Source organism: Cladosporium halotolerans (assembly GCF_011745625.1).
Source record: "Cladosporium halotolerans strain TM138-S3 chromosome Unknown Sca17, whole genome shotgun sequence".
Taxonomy (NCBI): domain Eukaryota; kingdom Fungi; phylum Ascomycota; class Dothideomycetes; order Cladosporiales; family Cladosporiaceae; genus Cladosporium; species Cladosporium halotolerans.
The window spans coordinates 208,970-228,029 of NW_027191468.1; the positions used below are offsets into that span (position 1 = coordinate 208,970).

A 19,060-nucleotide genomic window follows, 5' to 3' on the forward strand; every position below is an offset into this window, starting at 1 on the left:
GCAATTCTTGCTTCATCGGTCACACGACATCCCCACCGAGTGTGTCTCACCGCGCACGGCAAAGAATCTGGGCATTTGCCTTGCTGTACTCGCATGCGCCACACGCCACACAAGCTGACTCGCCGATCTGCGGGGGAGTTGGTGGAGGAGGCGCAGCCCAGCTATCCACGAATACTGCAGCCTGATCAACACAACCTTGCCTTCTTCACCTCCTGTCGACCTCTTCACCTGTGCAAACCTCTTACATTTCTTGGGCACTGTGAGGGCACTGTGACTAAGGACGCAGGAGTCTTCTGATCGTGGAAATTCTCGGCTCGGAGCTCTCTGTGCTGACTCGAACGCCCACGCAAGGGCGGGTGGCAAAGATGCCTGCTGCGGCGGTCAAAGGTGAGTTGCAGTGCACGAATATGACGATCTGAGACGGTTCAAAAACTCCAGAGATGCTGTTCTGTGTTCAACACTCTGGAGTCCGTGACCACGTTCATATACATTACATACCGATGTACATAAGCACAAAGCTAACGCCATGGCTCTAGGTATCATCATCTCCATATCCATAATCACCGCTCTCGGCATCGCCGTCCTCGAGAACCCGCAGGTACAGCAATGGCTTGAAGAGCAGCGTCGCAATCTCGCCGAGCTCCTTCGGACCATAGGTCCTGACCTCGACCCGCAATCTCGCCGTGAAGCCGAAGCCTTCGCTTTCGAGGGGCGTACGCCGAGCAACGATGAGGCTATCAGGCGGGAAATGCAAGCCAGCCGTGATGCGGCTGCTGTAGCAACGGGTCGATCTGCTGTCTCCCCCTCGAACACTGTGAGGAGGATACCGGTCCGTGGCCCGGAGGACGACGAAGCAGCGGAGGAGAGACGACGCCTGGGAAGAGAGTATCTGGCTAGGAGGAATAGAGACATGCTCGAGCTGCAAGAGAAGAGAGGCATAATCACCAGTCCTACCACGGAGACGCCGCCCATGTCGCCAACTAGCTTCGATGCTATGGTCGATAAGGAGGGCAAATTGAGGTCAAGTGATGCAGCCTTACCAACACCGCCACAGGCTGAATCAGAGGTGAAGCCGCAGGAAATGAGCGAAGTCGAAAAGCCTATTCCCGTTGGCGAGACTTCTAGCCCTTCTGTTGCGGCGAGTGGGTGGCAGATGGGTGCGGCCCTCGCAAACCCATTCGGTGATGAGTTCGAGATGGAGAGGAGCATTACCCCAAAGCCGCCTGTTCCACCCAAGATCAAGCTCGAGAAGAGACCTCAGCCAACGCCAGAGGCGGTTCAAGAGCAACAGGTACCGGAGACCAGGCAAGAGGAATTGTCTTACGAGGAGCAGCTCGCCATCGCCCTTTCCTTGTCCGAGTCGGAAGGCTCCAAGCCTTCAGCTACTGTGCGTCGAGGTACTCAACAGGAATACGATGACGACCTTCGAGCTGCTATTGAAGCAAGTCTGCGCGACATGGATGGCCAGCAGGCTGCTCACGCCGTTGCCAATGCTGCACCTGACACGCCCCGTATCGCACCGAGTCAACAACAGCCACTGGTCGATTTGACGCCCGATCCTCCGACCTCTGCACCGCAAGACCTCCCTCAAGGTGATTGGAGATCACTCTTCGATCATGCAGTCTGGACAGAGGAGCAAAAGGCTGCGGACCCACCTGTCAGCGTGCCAACACCGGCGGTAATCGCTGATGAGGACGATCTTTATAGCGTGACGCCTCAGCTCACTCGGGCCCGCTTGGCCGTACACGATACTGCACAGGGCAGCTCTCGGTCATCCAGCCCCAAGAAGCCTTATGATCCTGTGCACGAAGCGGCATCTTCCCAGCAACAGCAGCAACCACAGCCGCTGGATGCCAGCTTCTATTCTGCGCAGTCTCGATCCACTTCCCCGCCTACATCTCACACGGTCTCTCACGGCTCCACACAGCCCCAGCTCATTGACGTCTCAGAAGCAACTCCGTCTGTTGCAGAAGAGCAGAGCGTCACCTCTCGCTCCCGAGCCTCTTCCTTCACCTTCAGCAACGCCTCAGGTTCTGAAGCATTTGCGTCCTTCCCTGGCACATCACGCGAGCAGACCCCATCTCAGCAGACTGCTAGCGCGGCCCGCAGTGAGTTCTCGGATGTGGAAGTCATCGACGTCGTCGAAGACAGCGACGTCGACATGCTCTCCGAGGAAGGCGATGGTGTCGCGACTCCGGACAGCTGGACCGAAGTTGGGAGCCAGGATGGCGACAGCGAGATCAGCCGTGAGGATGCCCCTGTGCTGACACACTAAACTTTACCTCTTTGGAACCGCTACACATCGGCGAAGATTGTCTGATTCTTGTTCGAAAACTCGGCTTTGGGCATGCGGACTGGCGTTTGGTTGGGAAGTGGGATGGCTGTGCTAGACAGTGCCTGTCAATGTGATACCTATGCTACGTTTTTGTCACTCACTTTCAGATATTCCACACCTTTGCTGCTGAATTGAACGTGCTGATGTTTATCCGGACCAATCCAAAAATTCACCAACGAAGCTGGGATGTCGGATCAATCAGGATAAGGCGTTCTGGAGCACAGCAGGATGCAACGAACGGCAAAGGAAAAGCACGTAGCCTCAGCGAGGAGCATTCTAATAAAGCCACAATCTGCGGTGAATTTCTGGAACCCGAGTCTTTCCATGACGCTCTGCACTGGTGCTGCCAATTTTCGCTCTCTCTCTCTCTCTCTGTGTGTCTCGAGAGTTGGAGCGGGTCAATAGCGTTCAATAGTCCTGGAGGCAAGTGCGCCCAATCAAGCTTTTTATCACCCAGTAGCATCTATCACACATCCTGTCATCCAGGCATGTTTCCTTTCAGGTATTCAGGCAACCAATGTGAACAATATTTGATACCTAAATCCGTCATTCTAGCGAGGTCTAGATTGATGGCTGAAACGTTGCATGGTGTTTGCGGGGTGGCGAAATTGGCTGGATGGCGCCTGGGAATTCAGCCGCCTCTCGTCCCCTGTTGGCCCAGTCCGCTCCAGAATCACGATGCCCACTGCTCACGGCCTGCATTCCCTTGCGGCTTCAAGCGAAGTGGCATAAAGTGGCTGTCTTCTGAATGTGAGGGCTTGTCTGGAACATCGTCCAGCAGCTAGCGTCGACGCGGCGGAAGCCAATTGGAAAGCACAAAGATACCTGCTATGGCAGGTTATTGAGGCGATGACGCCCGGAGAGTTGTAACTGGCGATTAAGAGACAGCAGGCACCATCTAGGCAACGTTAGTGAAATGCTTCTTCATTAGCCTGCCTTGACCTATGAAAATCATCTCTATCAATCGAATGGGACTTACTTTCGTTCTGCGCATGCATTGGTGCCGAACAGCTGTATCTTTCGACCTGATTCTTGTGTCTCCTATCTGTTACTTATCGAACCGCAGAGGAGGCAATGAAAGAAAATGTACATAGAGCATGCCTCAGCATACAGCAATCATAGCCAGCTCAACACTCGATCATCTCGGATTTTTTCGTCTCAAGCGAGCTCAGGCCCACAAAAAGCGCCAGTCTTCGTATCGTATGCCACTCGCGTTTCTGAAAGGTCTCTAAGACAAGCTTCAATCGCGTGAGCTTGGATAGGTCCGACCACTCCCAATGGTACACGTGGTGTGTGTATGACCTGGCCTCTTGGATCACCTGGCGCCAATTGCAAGACGCCCGCCAGCTTGTCCACCCAAGACCCGAGAATAGCAAGAAGATTATGGCTGTTACAACAAATCCCCAGATGCTATGACCTGTTTCATTGATCTCCTGTACGTTCATGCCGTATAGTGACGAAGCTAAATTGATAGGAATGAAGACAAAAGCGAGTACGGTGACTACGAATTCCAAAACGTTAACAGTAGGAAAAACATAATTCTCAGAGTAGCAGACTTACCTGCGATAGCGCTTCGACTCTCATTGATTGCCAATTCGGCTGTCTGGATGTTTTTCTGCTGAATCTGCGTGTCGAGCAAGGCTTGTATGTCTTCTGCAATGGCCTTGCTTTCGGCATCCAGCCGCTCGAGCATGAGCTTTGCCTCCTCGTAATCTCCCAAAGGCGAGTTAGGACGGTTCCTCTGGAAAGCATTGACTTGATTGATATCAGCTTGTAGGGTTACACGCAATGCCCGTGCGTCTGTCGAAAGATCATAAAGCCTTCCGCGATCGCTAAGTTTCTGTAGCTCCGACCAGCTCGTAACTATGCTGTCTAGCTCCCCAGCACGTTTTATTGCTTCCATGTGGATCAGTGAAGTGAGCCAGTGACCGGCCGGTGCATCTTGTGTAGGCCTAAGGTGTGACTTCAAGCAACGTCGTAAGACGTGCGTGAAGAAGAAGATCGGAGTCGAATATGTCTCTTGTCTGCAGTCCAAAGGGCTGTCCATCCAATCAGAGAAAAGTGGAGGATCCCAGATATCGCTGGGAGTGAGCCAAGCGGACGATTGCCACGCGTAATTACAAGACGAAAAATGAACCACAACTACGGATAGTTAGCCGTGTCGTTAAGGCCATCGCATGAGTCGAATACTTGCCAATGTTCGGTTCGCCTTTGCCCAGCTTTCTTGGACCAAGGTCTGCAGCGATAATCGAACTTTGACCCTTTTCAATGCGCCCAAACGAGACCACGCCTGCTCTCAACGGGGTTCGACGAAGTGCGGGAATCTTTTCCTCAAAGCCGCTCATGCGCGCAAGATTGCTAACGTCTGCTGGGCGCAGATTAAGCTCGACGCCCAGGATGTGACAGAACAACAAACTCGCAACAGCTTCGCAGTCTTCGCGAACATATTCACTGTAGAAAACAATGATTCTTGTATTGACATCCGGCTCACTCTCTCGAAGACGACCCAAGAAGTTGTCGACATGTTTGGGCACTGCATTTCCACTTCGCGGTCTCAGAATGGCTGCGACTGTCAGAGGTTTGCTGATGCTTCCTGTGTCGTTTTGGATGTCCCAAATCTCGGCGGCGGAATGCATGAGCTCAGGCCTCGTCTCGCCTGACATAGGCGTGGTCTTCACCTTGTCCGCGAGACCTCTGAGATGTTGCTCAAGAACTCGAACTTCGTGCCATTTGCTTTTGAGCGCGCCAAGATACTGCAGGTATGGCGCTTGATGTGTTGCGAAAACATGACCCGCACTTTCAGGTGAGTTCGATCTGGTCATATTTCGGTCGTGCTGGATAGACTTTGGGACATGGAAGGAAAGCGGTAGGGTCGAACCAAATCCGAGGTCAAATACTTCCGCGATCATGACAGTGGCGCTACGATGATGCGCGAAGGCAGCCAGTACTGCCTACGATGTGCTCGGCTGCGGAATATGAGCGTCTCTGCATGTCTCGTATGACGTTTAAGCCTCGTATGCCGTGTGTTGAAAGATCTGATTGGATTCATCTGCAATAAGCGCTTGGGTGTTTCAACGCCGCACATCCTTCTCGCTTATAGAAACGGCGCGTCGACGCAAGCGCTGCGACAACATGTCAACATCAAATTTACCATACACGTTCGGGTTAATAGGTTCATGGTTTACTGCATAAACAGAACACGCGCTGTCCGATTGTTCGCCTATGACTGATCACTGGTGGTTGTTCCGATTGAAATGCTAGGTTGGAAGGACTATCAGTAGGGATCTACCAATCGTTATCTTGCCCTCCACTCATAGCTTTCTGTCTCGCCTTCAAAGCCTCAGCGAGGCCACCTGCAAGACCGCCGGCGGCCGGTCCATTTTGGCTAGATGGCGTGGCTGCGCCACTGCTGCCATTTGCATACCCGCTGTCTCGGGGTGGAGTATCTGGCCCTGGCTTACGTCCTGCGGGTCGCTTCGCAGGTGGTGCGGGCGGAGTGGGCTTGGCCCTTGCTGCGCCATTCGTTCCCGGCGTTGGTCTCGCAGCAGCTGGTGCAGGTGGAGGCGGAGGACGCGATGCCGCCGGAGGAGGGGGCGGCGGTGCTTGTTTGACCTCTTCAACATAGGCAGCGGGCACCCAACCAGAGGCACTGTGATCGAGGCGCTTGCCGAGCCACCATCCTAAAGAGAGGATTAGCTTCGTCTACTCGACGGATAACGAATCACGTACCGTTGTTCTCTTTCTGAGTGATGAGGATGACTTCATCCTTTCTCAGGCTGAGCTCGCCGCTTGTCTGGCCAGCAAAGTCATACAGTGCCTTGAAAGTAGGATCTTGCGGCGGTGCCGCAGGAGCAGCAGGAGCAGCAGGAGGAGGTGGCGGAGGTGGAGGCGCACGTCCCGAAGATGACGAAGGCGTCCTTGCGTGAGTGGGCGCCTCGTTCCGAAGTGAAGTTATGGGGTGAGGCACGGCTTGCGGCTGCGGCACGATTCTCTCCTGTCTGGGCGGCTCTGCGTATCCACCACCCGGCAGAGGTCGAGCTTGCGGCGGTGGCTTCCGTTGTGCTGCTTGCTGCGATAGTTTGCCGCCACTCTTCTTCAACAGCTTGCCGGTAGTAATAGGCTTCGCAGCAACCGGTTTGGCCTTCGGCGTCTCCTTAGACTCCGAGTTCGGTGGTTCTCCAGGACCTGTCCTGATCTCACTACTCTTGTAGACGTCGTCCCGGCGCACGGACGGGTCTTTAGTGACCTTGACGGTCGCAGCTTTACCTCCCTTCTTGTTGTATTGGATTTTATCACCGAACTGCACTTGACCGCGAATATTTGCGAGCCGATCAAGCTGCGCAAAGAACTCAGTCTTGAAAACACAGTTGATCAAAGGATCAGCTTCTTGCCCGCTACCAACACAGATTGCGAACCAATCATCCTTCAAATTACTGGTGCTGATGGATTTGATTGACCTGACGGGAATGGTACGTTCCGCAGATATTTGGAGCCGCTTTTCCGCCATCGCTTGTTTGATGATGTAGACGTTGATCGGTTGCTTTCTGTCCTTGTTTTCAGTGACAACCAAGATGCGGGCTTCCGGTTTACTCGAGCGTCCAATCTTAGACACCAATACTTCGCAGCGGCTGGAAAACGCCACCCATTCGTTCTGGCCAACCGCGCTCTTGCGGAGGAACTCTCCTGTACCGCCGCTGCCATCGTGCGAAGGATCCATTCCGAGATAATCACCCAAGAATCTTCGGGATCCAAGGAGTGAGAATCTCCTGCGTTCTTTCCGTCTGCCAAGAAGATCCGCACCCTTGTTTCTGAGTTTGAGACCAGGATCACCACCTTTCTTCTTTTTCCACATGAGTTGGATGCGAGTAGCAGCCTCGACGCGGTATCGCAGATAGTTCCTCCAGGCTCTCTGTATGCGAATCGCCATGTTGTGCCAGTAACGGTCTCTCATTGTCTCGAGCGCGAACAGTGTCTCAGGAGTCTTGATGAAGGCCTTCGTGACACCCATCTGCCACTCCTCGGCCGGAATAGAAGTGTCCTTGAGGATCTGCCGCACACCAGACTTGGCGTCTCCCGTCCAAGTGTACTCACCAGCGTAGCTACACTTCGGCGAAAGCAAGTAGAAGCGCTCGACGAACTTCTCGAATGTTTGACGGTAGGCGAAACCAGCACGGCGAATGCGCACGTTCTCTTGCAGACCGAGGTACTTGATTTGATGGAGGACGTTGCCGTCGTTGTACTCGGTGGGGCTCTTGTTCTCGTTCGGCTTGATGGTGCGGATGTAGCTGGGCGTGCACTGCATGAGAGTCGCAACGAGATCGTTAGCAGACGCTTTGATCTTGTCACCAGCAGTGGGAGGACGGCGCTTGTCGTCCTGGTTGACATTGTCCGGGAAGAGAGTGTGAACGAAGTTGTTCGAACTCTGGCCAGCGAGGTTAAGAAGATCCTTCAGAAGCTGGTCCTTGTTCTTATCGGTCATGCCGTCAATCGCGTAATTGACATCGCCAGCGTAATGCTTGATCACGAACTGTCCTTGCCTAGGAGCGAAGTTAGGGTTGCTCAGCGCATTCAATCTTTGCGCAAAGGTGCCGTCGGCGGCGCTGGGGTCAGCGTGTGCTGTCGCACAAGCGTCGTTCAGCGCTGCAAAGACTCCGGGCGGGCGCTTCTCTTCGATAAGCTCGCATACGACCTTGTTGTCGAAGTATTTGATGGGTGTCCACTGAATCTGCTCCCTTGCGTACTCCTCTTGCTCAGTCTTCAGCGTTAACTGAATGAAGATCTGCTGTAGCTTCTCGTTGACGTAGTTGATGCAAAGCTGCTCAAAGGAGTTTCTCTCGAAGATCTCGAAGCCATAGATATCAAGGATACCGATGCTGTGCTTGACAGCCTGACGGGCTTGCAATGACTGGTTCACTCGCTCAACAATCCAATCGAACATCCTGGTGTAGATGCCCATGCTGAGAGCGTCGCGGGAAGCGGTCGCCTGCGCAATGTTGAGCGGAACATCGTACGCAGACCCTCTTCGGCCTCCTCTAGAAGTTTCGATTGTGCGAGTGGTCATGGCCTTGTTCACAGCACCCGAATCCACCTCAAGCAGGTATGCGACAAAGTCGATCACTGACTGATCCGCGACCTCTGCATTGCCCTCATCGTTCTCCCTGTATGAAATGTTGCCAATCCAAAGAATTGCTGCAAGCATGCGGAAAATCTCATCCTGCTCTCCTTGTGACATGCCAATCACCTTCATGGCATTGATCGTGTCCCTGAAGTCCGCGATATCGTCGATTCCATTCACATCGTAACACTTGCTCCTGCTCGTGTAGGAATATCCGGTCGGAGGCTGAACGCCAAAGTTTGTGCGATAGGTCTCGCTGGCGGCCTTGGTAAATTGGTAGAAGATGTGGAAGTTCCTCTCGTCTTTGACCTGGCCAACAACTCTGCTTTTTTCCAGAAGGTAGTTCCTAATATTGGCACCGGCGGGCTCGCCCTGATTGTTGAATTGAATCTCGAGGTATTTGCCGAAGCGCGAGCTGTTGTTGTTTCGCAGCGTCTTCGCGTTTCCGAAAGACTCGAGAAGAGGGTTCGTGGCCAGCACCATGTCCTTCGTTTCCTGAATAGAGCTGCTGCTTCCGCCAGAAACGTTCGCGATGTATTGCATAATCCGCTTCGCCGCCTCTGTCTTTCCCGCTCCTGACTCGCCTGAAATGATGACACACTGGTTCTCCTTGTACGCCTTCATGTTGTAGTATGTGCTCTCCGCAATCGCGAAGACGTGGGGAGGCACTTCCAGCCTGTTCTTGCCTTGATAGCTTTGCAACACCTGGTCGGTGTAGATTCCAAGGTCCCGGAAAGGGTTGACAGACACCAGCACATGTCCAATGTAGGTGTAGATCTCGCCATTCTCGAATCTCTTCTTCAAGTTGTCGTTGATCGCATCGTTCGAGATCTTGCTAATAAGCGTCAAATCAGACACGCCAACCTCCTTCTTCTTTGACGTCTCGTATGCGGCCTTCCGAATCTGAGGTTGACCGCTACCGTCCGCAGCCTGGGGTTGTTGGGCGGCATCCTTCTTGCGACCGGCGCGTTTTGTGACCGCCTGTTCACAGGAGTCAGCAAATACCTAGACTCTGTACAGACAGTCTTGACCTTACCATTCTTGCTACTGTCGCAAATCAGTATCGCCCGCTCACAGGGCCAGCTGTTTACAGCCCACCAAGCGGCTAATCCGGATCTATCGTCTGCCGTGAAATGAGCGGCGCTTCAAAACCGCAGTGTATGCGCTCGCACGTGAGATGGTATGAGAAAACGCAGCAAAAGCGCAATTGAGCAAAAAGCGTTCGCAGAGAGCGGGCAGGGCGAGTTTACCTTTGGCTCGGGTGCAACGTCAGAGTACATCCGTACCCGCCAAGCAGCCGACCCTCCCTCGCCCTCGTTTCGCCATCATCCGTGCCCAGCCAGGCGCTGCGCCACGCCTCGCAGGGCTGTCCGCGCCAGCCGAAACGTCGGATTTCTTCACGACGACGCGCAAGCCATTTCAGGCACCCATTATCATTGCAACCGAAGTCGGTGACAACCTTTGCTGAGACCGAAAGGCGGTGATGCTTACACTTTCATTTCCCTCGCTGCTCTGACAGGACCAACCGCAGCGGTCACGTGCAAGTATGACTTAGATTTTAAATACTGAAATTCATTTTCCGATGATGGACAAAGAGGCGGACCATACCTTGCAAATCTTGTGCCATTGGAGTCTTCGTGAATGCGAAAGTTTGTGAAGCGTGAAGCCAGACGGCTTGAAGCCGCGACAAAATGCAGGCTACAATCACCGTGTCACGATAGGCGATCATATGATTAAGTCTTTGATTGGTTCATAATCTAATGTGAAGATACATCAAATCCGCAATCAGATGTCGTTCAATTCATGGGTATCTCCGCTTCTCACCACTCCCTCGCGTCTCTTCACCATCTATCATTAGAAATGACGTCTTTTCCAATTCTACCACGGCTCTCGCTCAGCGGCTCATTCGAAGGTGTTGCGAGTACCAGCTACTTTCTGCGTCCACGACGTAGTTGCAGCATTGTTCTCTTCCTCTGGGACGCTCGCAGAATATGGTCCCTTCGACAGACGCCTTTCGCCTTCCCCCACGCAGAGGCCTCGGCCAGCCTCCTCGGTGTTTCATCTGCTGCGGGCCGCACCTCCAGGCCCTTCGCGGGCAGCGCGTCGATTGGCACGGCTAATCTTTCTGGCGCAGGATTTCTTCGAAGGGGGTTCAGTCAGTCTCAGCTCTTGCGGTGGGAATGGCACATCGGATATCTCAGTAGAGGCCCGTGTCCGTCGTCGACGAGATCGAATTGAAGAGGAAGAGGCTTTGCGCACCTGTGAGGAATTCCTCGCTGTTGTCAAACACTGTCAGCAATCTTGCCCACCTGGCGTGCTTAGAAAGTGAGCATTCCAACTTACAAGCTCAATGTAATGTACCCGTCCCGGTCGTCGTCGTACCGCTTGAAAACGTCCGTCATGCGCTTCAGACTGATGCACGCCTGCACGAACAGGTCGAAACTCAGCCCCTTCTCCCGGCCCTTCAGATCGTCGCCCCGGCCCCGAGTGTTCTTCGCGTACGTGTTGAACAAGAGCTGCACGAACTGCGGGCTCAAGCGGTATCCGAACGCCACCAGCGCATCCGTGAACTCTTGCAGGGAGATCATCCCGCTCCTGTCCGTGTCGAAGCGGTCGAACAGCCCGCGCCACGCGGAAAGGAAGCCCCAGAGGCCGCAGAACTCGTCGAAGTTGACGGTCCCGCTGCGGTCTGTGTCGAACATCCGGATCATCATTTTGACGGTGTGCGGGTCGAACGCGGTGTAGTCGCCGTTGACGAGAGCGCGGCGGAGCTCGTTTTCGGAGAGTTGGCCGGAGCGGTCTTTGTCCACTTGCATGAAGAGGGACCAGAGGCCATCACGGTCGTTCTGGTCGCGAGGAGGTGGGCCCACGGTGGGAGGACGTTGTTGTTGAGGGATGGATGGTCGATTGTGAGGGCCTGACGGAGGGGGACCATGGCCGTAGCTGGCAGGCGGAGGAGGGGATGTGAAAGACGGTCGCTGTTGCTGTGGTGGTGGCTGCGAATACTGCTGACTGTTGTACCGTGATGGTGGTGGCTGAGGATTGGAGTTGTAGGAGGTGTTGTAGCGAGTCTGTTGGTCCCAATCTTGTTGAGCAGGCGCCGGGTTCGAGGAGCCGTATGAGCCTGGTATAGGACCGGGAGACTGGAAACCCTGGCTCGGCGGAGGCCTGTTGCTGTAGCGATCGTCAGGGCGCTGGCCCTGTTGCGGAGGAGGAGGCATGGGTTTGTTGTACTGGGGTGCTGAGGACCCGCTGGCATGGCGGTTAGGGCCCATCATTTGAGCCGCCTGTTCGGGCTCAGCATGTCTAGAATGAGACGAACGGGTCAGCCGAGAATCGCGAGGCCAGTGAACGTGGTGGGGAGCGGGCATGGGATCGCGAATAGGACGTGCGATCGTGCGAAGGGAAGTGAAGAAGATCTCGACACATACGCTGGAAGAGCATCCGGGTTGTATCCACGATTGTAGGCCATCTTTGCTGAGGGAGGGTGTCCGTTCGACGAGGTTCGCCTGCGCTAACGGAGCCTACGGCTTCCCTGTCGCGCCGGGTGTTTTCTAGAATCTTTCGCAAGACTCACGCGCTAGTGGCGGATGAGAGCGCTGACTACGCAATCGCGGGACCCGGGATGTCGGCGTAAGCACGCTCGAGGGTGGAGGTCGCGAGAGATGTGCGCTCGAGAGGCGCTGTGTGAGTCGGCGGGCTGGAGGGCTGGTGGTCTGCGCGCTGGGGGCTGAAGTCAACGGGCAGGACCCGCGATTTGTGCAGCTCGAGGACTCCGGTGAAGGCGCGCGGTGAGAGTTTGCTGCTTCGGGCTCCGTCGGTCTTACGTGCTGGGCGCAAAGGCAGCGCGAGGCAACTCGTTCGCTCTGCCGGTGCGATATGGCGGCGATTTGCAGTCGGAGGCAGGGATGACATGTTCACAGCCGCAGCGTCATGAGGGGCCGTCGCAGTTCGCGCGACGCCCCGCCGGCCATGCCACCGCCACCATCTGATCTGCTGCCTTTTTGCTGGCGTTTCGCATCACTGCAACCCAATATCCACCGCCGCCGCCGGCATCAACCTTGAAGGCTTGGGCATCACAGACACTACTCACTGCTCACGAATTTATTCTCGGGCATTGAGCCGATGATGTGTGCCTCGATCACCAAGCTAAAAACCATCGGATGATTGGTGGCCAATCAGTATGGCCAATTTACATACTCTGATATGGATGCAATACTCACACGCTGAACAATGTGATCATGACCTCTCGCAAGGCGCGCTACTGTCATGATGCTCTCAGCGGCTTTACCTCAACACGTGTAGTTCCATCATCTATCGGACTGTACAACGCTATCCAATTCTCATGAAAGTTGCAGAGCGAATATCTGGACTGACCCTGACCTTTCTGGATCATCCTCTATGAGGGCCTTCATCTTTTGATCAGTCAGTTCTTGTAATATACAAGGAGAGGTGCTCCGTGAATGGTTTCATCGGTCTCTCCTTGCGACAGCTTCCGCTACACATACACGACAGGAGATCTCTCCGATTGGTGAGCGTCTCCTTCTCTGTGCCGTGTGATTCTCCAAGTCTGTGATATGATCCGATCGCAGTCCTTGATTACTAGCATCTTCAGCTTTGATGGTATTGACAACAATTTTCTTTGCACATTTTGTCCTTGTTATTTTGCTACTCTTGTGTGAGCATTGGACGGACACCAAAACCTCTTTAGCTGAGCTCGAAAAGGACCCTCAATTGATCGCTAGAGCGGTGTACATTTTGGAAGCATGCCATGCCAGAATTCGTCGTGAGCTTAAAGCTAGGACAAGCTGAGATTTTGGTTATGCTGTCTTTGATATATGACCGTTAATCGCCGATGAGTAGCACGTAAACCGGTGCAATTCAGTCGCACAGTCACTCACTGAGGGCTATTCCATCAAGTCACACTTTTATTGTCCGAGATAGCACCAGTGGTTCCTGTTGTTGGCAAAAGTTTTAGTTTTGCTAAGGCTGTGAACACTGCGTGATATGCCTCGTAGTCTTTTGGCAGGACACAGTTCAGTACTCTCGTTGTCTCAATGCCACATCGAGATGAGAGCTGCAGAAATATTGCGATCGATCAAGATGGATTGACACTGGAGATGCGTCTTCTAAGAGGAAGTGTCTCTCTCTCCGAGGGCACTGGAACAGATGAACGCCATGGAGCTGTTTGGCAGACGGGCCGCATATACTTCTTTGAGGGTTCAAGAAGATCTGTTGTCGTCGGCTTGATCGGCGAATGGAGACCTCGGGAACAGATACTCCGAGCACTTCGGGCTCTGCTGCACACGGCAAGAAGTCCCGCCCGCAATACCCGCTCGCGATGGGGCTATGGGCTTCGCAAGCGGATACCAACACCGAAAGCAAAGACACTCTGTTGAAGCAAGCCAGAGAGCGCAAGAAACGACGGAGATGCGCCTCGAAGAGCATGTGGTCATCATAGACCAGAAGAGGAATAGAGCGAGACTCCAGCCTTTCACATGCTGCCACCCTCTCGCTGCCCGTCCCCGCAAAGGCCAGGACGGCGCCCCGTGACCAGCGCAGGCCCGTCATGTGAGCCGCATTTCGGATGACCCGCTGGCATGTGAACGCCTCGGTCCACGCGAAACGCAGGAGACAGCAGCCTCGCCCACGCAGCACGCAGCTTGCAACCCGCATCAGCTGCCGAGCACGCAGCTCATGTCGGTGTACATATATTCAGATATCTACTCTCTCATATTCCAAGTGAACCCCCTCCCTCCCGCAGTCGGCAACATTTCACGGGAAGATTAGCTTTGCTGCGCACGCCACCAGCCCGCGCCGTCGCAGCGTCTCCACGACCCCGGACGCGCTGACCATCCTCTCGTCCACCTCGGCATCTCTCCTCCGCCCCAGGCCACCCAAGTCTCCGACACCCTGTCCTGCTGCCGACCTGTGGGCCGAGTTCTTATTTCCAGACACCTCGTCCTTCTATCTACACCGTCTACCCAACACTCACATCTTTCTTTTTCCTTTCAACACATCCTTTTGCTCTTGAGATACCCCACAGAATGCCTCCCCGCGTTATTGTCGTTGGCGCTGGCCGTACGTATTGCCCAGCAACAGCCCGAAACAAAGCATTGGAACTGACGTTGATTGCACAGTCTCCGGCCTCAGCGCTGCTCACACCATCTACCTTGCCGGCGGCAATGTTGTCCTCCTCGACAAGAATAGTATGCGCTCTCCTCCACGCTGACCCCAAGACGTCCGGCTAACGGCTTCTCCCAGACTTCATGGGCGGCAACTCCACCAAGGCCACCTCCGGTATTAACGGTGCTTTGACCCGCACACAGGTTGACGAGAAGATCGCCGACAGCGTCAAGCAATTTTACGATGACACCCTCAAATCTGCGAGAGAAAAGGCTCGCCCCGACCTCATCAAGGTCCTCACATACAAGTCCGCCGCGGCCGTGGAGTGGCTGCAGGACGTCTTCAACCTCGACCTGACTCTCGTTTCGCGACTTGGGTATGTAAAGCAATGGCGTGGCCCCCGAAAACGTAATGCTAACGAATGCCTTAGCGGTCACTCATACCCTCGAACACACCGTGGCCACGATGCCAAGTTCCCCGGCATGGCCATCACATATGCGCTGATGCAGCGTTTCGAAGAGCTGGCAGAGAAGGAGCCTGAGCGAGTACAGCTTATCAAGAAGGCCAAGGTCAACAAGATCAACACGGATGGAAACACCGTGACTGGTGTGACCTACGACTTCAACGGCGAGCAGACTGTTGCACACGGCCCGGTTATCCTTGCCACTGGTGGCTACGCCGCTGACTTTGGCAACGACTCGCTGCTGAAGAAGCACAGGCCGGATACCTTTGACCTTTCTACCACCAACGGTGCTCACGCGACCGGTGATGGCCACAAGATGCTCATGAACATTGGTGCCAATGGTATCGATATGGAGTCCGTCCAGGTCCACCCGACTGGTCTGGTCGACCCCAAGGACCCCACTGCAAAGACCAAGTTCTTGGCCGCAGAGGCGCTCCGTGGTGAGGGTGGTTTGCTGCTCAACTCCAAGGGCCAGCGCTTCACCGATGAGCTTGAGCACCGTGACTACGTCTCCAACAAGCTGTGGAAGGAGAAGGAGAAGGGCCTGTGGCCCATTCGTCTCGTCCTGAACAGCAAGGCCTCCAACGTTCTCGACTTCCACACTCGCCACTACTCTGGCCGCGGTCTCATGAAGAAGATGACTGGCAAGGAGCTCGTGGCCGACATTGGCTGCTCAGAGAAGGACCTCGAGAAGACCTTCAACGACTACAACACCTACGCCGACGGAAGCGCCAAGGACCCTCACGGCAAGAAGTACTACCACAACGCACCTTTCCACCTCGACGACACCTTCCACGTTGCCATCATGGAGCCCGTGCTTCACTTCACCATGGGCGGTATCGAGATCAACGACCAGGCCCAGTGCCTGAACTCCAACGGCGAGCCCTTCGACGGCCTCTTCGTCTGCGGTGAGCTCGCGGGCGGCGTCCACGGCGCCAACCGCCTCGGCGGCTCCTCTCTCCTCGGCTGCGTCGTCTACGGCCGCGTGGCCGGCGACAGCGCCAGCAAGTACCTCTTCCAGCAAGTCCTCAACAACGGCGCCTCGACCGCCGCCCAGCGCCTGGGCCAAGTCAGCCTGCACATCGACCCCAACACGCCCGGCAAGATCTCCGTCGAGTGGGCGAACGGCGTCGGCGCCTCCGACGAGACGCGCCAAGCAGCGCAGAGCCAGCAGTCCGCGGGGCCCGTGATGCCCACGTCCGGCCGCAGCGGCGACTCCTCGGACCCGGCCACCGTCTCCAAGCCCAACAGCCTGGAGGCCTTCAAGGTGCCGGACGACGAGTACACGCTCGAGGAGGTGGCGAAGCACAACAAGAAGGAGGACCTGTGGATCGCGGTCAAGGGCGTGGTGATGAACGTCACGGACTGGGTCGACGAGCACCCCGGCGGCCCGCAGGCGCTGTTCTCGCACATGGGCAAGGACGCCAGCGAGGAGTTCGAGATGCTGCACGACGACGAGGTCATCCCCAAGTACGCGGCTGGCATCGTCATCGGCCGCGTCAAGGGCCAGGAGGTTACGCTGGAGTACTAGATTGACGAAGGGTTGGTTAAAGGGCTCCATATGCATGGGCTTCCCGTTTTTATGTGCTTGTACTCACGAGTGATGGGGCTTTGGGCATCAGGCGTTCAAAATGAAATTATTCATACTCTTATGTGAATCGAAATTGATTCGTACAAGTTCACAGTTCTACTGGTGTATCCTCGTCCCGTGAGATAAATTCATGCGCGACATGAAGAAATCAAGAGCTTAATCAGGATGAGTTGCATCCAAATCGGGTAGTCACGGTCTATCACTTGAATTAATAATAAAGTAGGATATGGACATATATCAAGAGAGAAATGTACAGCTTTCGTCGCAGCTCCGCGAGCCTCAGAACGCCACGCTGATCCAAACAATCCAAGAGAAATGAGAAAAGAAAAAAAAAATGGTAATTAGTGTCCCACACCGCTCACGCAGCCGCCTTCTCCCCCTCACCCATCTCCAAATCCTTCGCGCGGCCCTCAGGCACAGGCGGCACGCCCTGGCCGTCCGCCAGCGTCTCGCCGCTGCCCAAGCCCTGCGACGTCCTCGGCGTCACCGGCCGGCTGCCCTTCTTGCTCGCGCGCCGGGCCTCCTTCTCCGCCGTCCGCGCCGCGGCGTTTTCCTTCTCCGCCGCGAGGCCCGTCTTCGTCTCCTCGTGCTGCTTGCTCAGCTTCTTCTTCTGGATCAGGAAGGCCGCGAAGAAGCCGACCGCCGAGAAGGCCACGTACATGATCCACATGGGCTGCAGGCTGTTGGCGAAGGCGACGCGCACGACGTCGCGCTGCTCCTGGGGCAGGGCTTGGATGACCTGCGTGTTGGCGCCGGCTTCGCCGCCGGAGAGCTGCATTGCGCGCTCGGGGCCGAGGGCGGCGACGAGCTGGGGCGTTTTGGCGCTCATGCTGTTTTGGAAGACGACTTGGCCGATGACGACGGAGGTGGAGGTCGCGAGCTGGCGGATGAAGCCCAGGGTGGCGGTCGCGGTGCCGATGTCCCGCGGGTTGATGTGGGCTTGCAGGGCGATGATGGGGGCTTGGAAGAGTGGGCCGACGCCGATGCCTGCGATGATTTGGTAGAGGGCGAGCTTGGCCCAGTTGGAGTTGGCGTGGAAGTCGACGAAGAGGCCGTAGCCGAGCGTCATCATGAACATGCCGAACCAGATGGGTGGGAGGAAGGCGCCGACTTTGCGGACGAAGATACCAGTGCCGATGGAACCGGCGGAGAGCGCGAGGGCTGTTGGGAGGAGGTAGACGCCGGAGAGGATGGGGGTGGCGTTGCGCACGGCTTGGAAGTAGAGCGGTAGGTAGTAAGATGCTGAGATGAAGACGACGCCGTGGATGAATACCACGAAGAGGGTGGCGACGTTGGTGCGAGAATTGAAAAGACCGAGTGGCATGACAGGATACTTGGGGACTTTCCATTCGTACAGAACGAAGAGGACGAAGGTCAAGACGCCGAAGACGATAAGGCAGACAACGGTCGCGGAGTCCCAAGGGTACGTCTCGCCACCGTATTGAAGGCCAAAAAGGAACATGAGAGTCGCGCCGACGATGAGCAGTGAACCAACCCAGTCGATAGCTTTGAGACCTTCGATGAGAGGCGTACGCGGTGTCTCGACATCCAGGAAGAAGAGGAGGATGAAGAACGCCAGTCCATCCAAAGGCAGATTGATGTAGAAGCACCATCTCCAGGAAACGCTCTGGGTGAAAGCACCTCCGATGATAGGGCCGATTGAAGATGCGATAGCCCAGACGCCACCGATGACACCGTAGAAGGCGCCTCGCGTACGCAGACTGAACAGGTCTCCAATCGTGATGTTGACGAGGATCACAAGTCCACCGCCTCCCAGACCCTGGACGGCGCGTGCTGCAATGAGCATTCCGATGCTGTTAGCCAGAGCTGCTACCAGTGATCCGACCATGAAGATCACGTTCGCCAGTAGCAGCATTGGTTTCCGGCCGAAGATGTCGCTGACCTTGCCCCATGAAGGAATGGAGGCTGCGTTTGCCAGTAAGAATGCTGAACCAATCCATGTATATCCTGATGCGGAGCCAAAGTGTTCGGTGATGGTAGGCAGAGCTGTGGTGACGATAGTGACATCCAAGGCTGCGAGGAAGACTGCCATGCATAGTGCCAGCATGATGAGTGCTACTTTGCCCTTGGATCTCCCATTGTAGGGATCCTCTTCCTTCGGTTTCTCATCTTGGGCCTTCTCGTCGCCAGACTTTTCGTTGGAATCGCTGTCGTGCAAGCCATCTGTTCGTGATGCCTGGCCTTCAGTGTGTGTGACGTTCTCCGGCATGGCTGGCGTGTTGGTGGCACCTGGTCCTGCCTCTGCGGCGGGCTCGTCTGTGACGACGCCTCTACTCATGTTTGTCGACTGCGATCCTGCGAGGTCGTGGGTGGCAGGCTCAAAGAAACCCTTGACTTCTAGGATATACCTGGTTGCCACAACAAGTCAAAGAGTGACCGTTACCGTTGCGAGTCAACCAGATGTCTGGG

The 19,060-nt window shown here is 55.4% G+C and overlaps 5 protein-coding genes across 5 annotated transcripts; 2 read left to right on the plus strand and 3 right to left on the minus strand.

The window, feature by feature from the left end:
• The first annotated feature begins 199 nt into the window (after nt 1–199).
• WHR41_05016 (uncharacterized protein) lies at nt 200–2,435 on the plus strand. The gene is made up of 2 exons (XM_069373622.1): nt 200–387; nt 537–2,435. The coding sequence occupies exons 1-2, from the start codon at nt 366–368 to the stop codon at nt 2,273–2,275; spliced, it is 1,761 nt and encodes a 586-aa protein (XP_069228915.1). The 5' UTR covers nt 200–365; the 3' UTR covers nt 2,276–2,435.
• Nucleotides 2,436–5,494: 3,059 nt separating this feature from the next.
• Nucleotides 5,495–9,690, minus strand: myoA (Myosin-1). Its single transcript, XM_069373623.1, has 3 exons — nt 9,487–9,690; nt 6,065–9,431; nt 5,495–6,015 (listed from the first exon to the last, which is right to left on the minus strand). Exons 1-3 carry the CDS (start codon nt 9,487–9,489, stop codon nt 5,621–5,623), a joined length of 3,765 nt encoding a protein of 1,254 aa, XP_069228916.1. The 5' UTR covers nt 9,490–9,690; the 3' UTR covers nt 5,495–5,620.
• A 488-nt stretch (nt 9,691–10,178) lies between these two features.
• On the minus strand, nt 10,179–12,312 carry WHR41_05018 (uncharacterized protein). The gene is made up of 3 exons (XM_069373624.1): nt 11,882–12,312; nt 10,794–11,756; nt 10,179–10,726 (listed from the first exon to the last, which is right to left on the minus strand). Exons 1-3 carry the CDS (start codon nt 11,920–11,922, stop codon nt 10,648–10,650), a joined length of 1,083 nt encoding a protein of 360 aa, XP_069228894.1. The 5' UTR covers nt 11,923–12,312; the 3' UTR covers nt 10,179–10,647.
• A 1,833-nt stretch (nt 12,313–14,145) lies between these two features.
• Nucleotides 14,146–16,962, plus strand: WHR41_05019 (uncharacterized protein). The gene is made up of 4 exons (XM_069373625.1): nt 14,146–14,531; nt 14,591–14,659; nt 14,715–14,952; nt 15,007–16,962. The coding sequence occupies exons 1-4, from the start codon at nt 14,498–14,500 to the stop codon at nt 16,568–16,570; spliced, it is 1,905 nt and encodes a 634-aa protein (XP_069228917.1). The 5' UTR covers nt 14,146–14,497; the 3' UTR covers nt 16,571–16,962.
• A 26-nt stretch (nt 16,963–16,988) lies between these two features.
• WHR41_05020 (uncharacterized protein) lies at nt 16,989–18,929 on the minus strand (the record flags this gene model as incomplete). The annotated part of the gene is made up of 1 exon (XM_069373626.1): nt 16,989–18,929. The coding sequence occupies one exon, from the start codon at nt 18,927–18,929 to the stop codon at nt 16,989–16,991; it is 1,941 nt and encodes a 646-aa protein (XP_069228832.1).
• Nucleotides 18,930–19,060: the final 131 nt, after the last annotated feature.

What these genes read in the sequence shown, in the direction of transcription:
- WHR41_05016 (XM_069373622.1), top strand. Translation starts at nt 366, where the DNA reads ATGCCTGCTGCGGCGGTCAAAG. An exon ending in GCCTGCTGCGGCGGTCAAAG is followed by an intron (nt 388 to 536) that starts GTGAGTTGCAGT and finishes CCATGGCTCTAG; the next exon opens with GTATCATCATCTCCATATCC.
- myoA (XM_069373623.1), bottom strand. An exon ending in CACTCAGAAAGAGAACAACG is followed by an intron (nt 6,016 to 6,064) that starts GTACGTGATTCG and finishes TCCTCTCTTTAG; the next exon opens with GATGGTGGCTCGGCAAGCGC.
- WHR41_05018 (XM_069373624.1), bottom strand. Translation starts at nt 11,922, where the DNA reads ATGGCCTACAATCGTGGATACAACCCGGATGCTCTTCCAGC. An exon ending in AACCCGGATGCTCTTCCAGC is followed by an intron (nt 11,757 to 11,881) that starts GTATGTGTCGAG and finishes GTCTCATTCTAG; the next exon opens with ACATGCTGAGCCCGAACAGG. An exon ending in GGGTACATTACATTGAGCTT is followed by an intron (nt 10,727 to 10,793) that starts GTAAGTTGGAAT and finishes GTTTGACAACAG; the next exon opens with CGAGGAATTCCTCACAGGTG.
- WHR41_05019 (XM_069373625.1), top strand. Translation starts at nt 14,498, where the DNA reads ATGCCTCCCCGCGTTATTGTCGTTGGCGCTGGCC. An exon ending in TATTGTCGTTGGCGCTGGCC is followed by an intron (nt 14,532 to 14,590) that starts GTACGTATTGCC and finishes TTGATTGCACAG; the next exon opens with TCTCCGGCCTCAGCGCTGCT. An exon ending in TGTCCTCCTCGACAAGAATA is followed by an intron (nt 14,660 to 14,714) that starts GTATGCGCTCTC and finishes GGCTTCTCCCAG; the next exon opens with ACTTCATGGGCGGCAACTCC.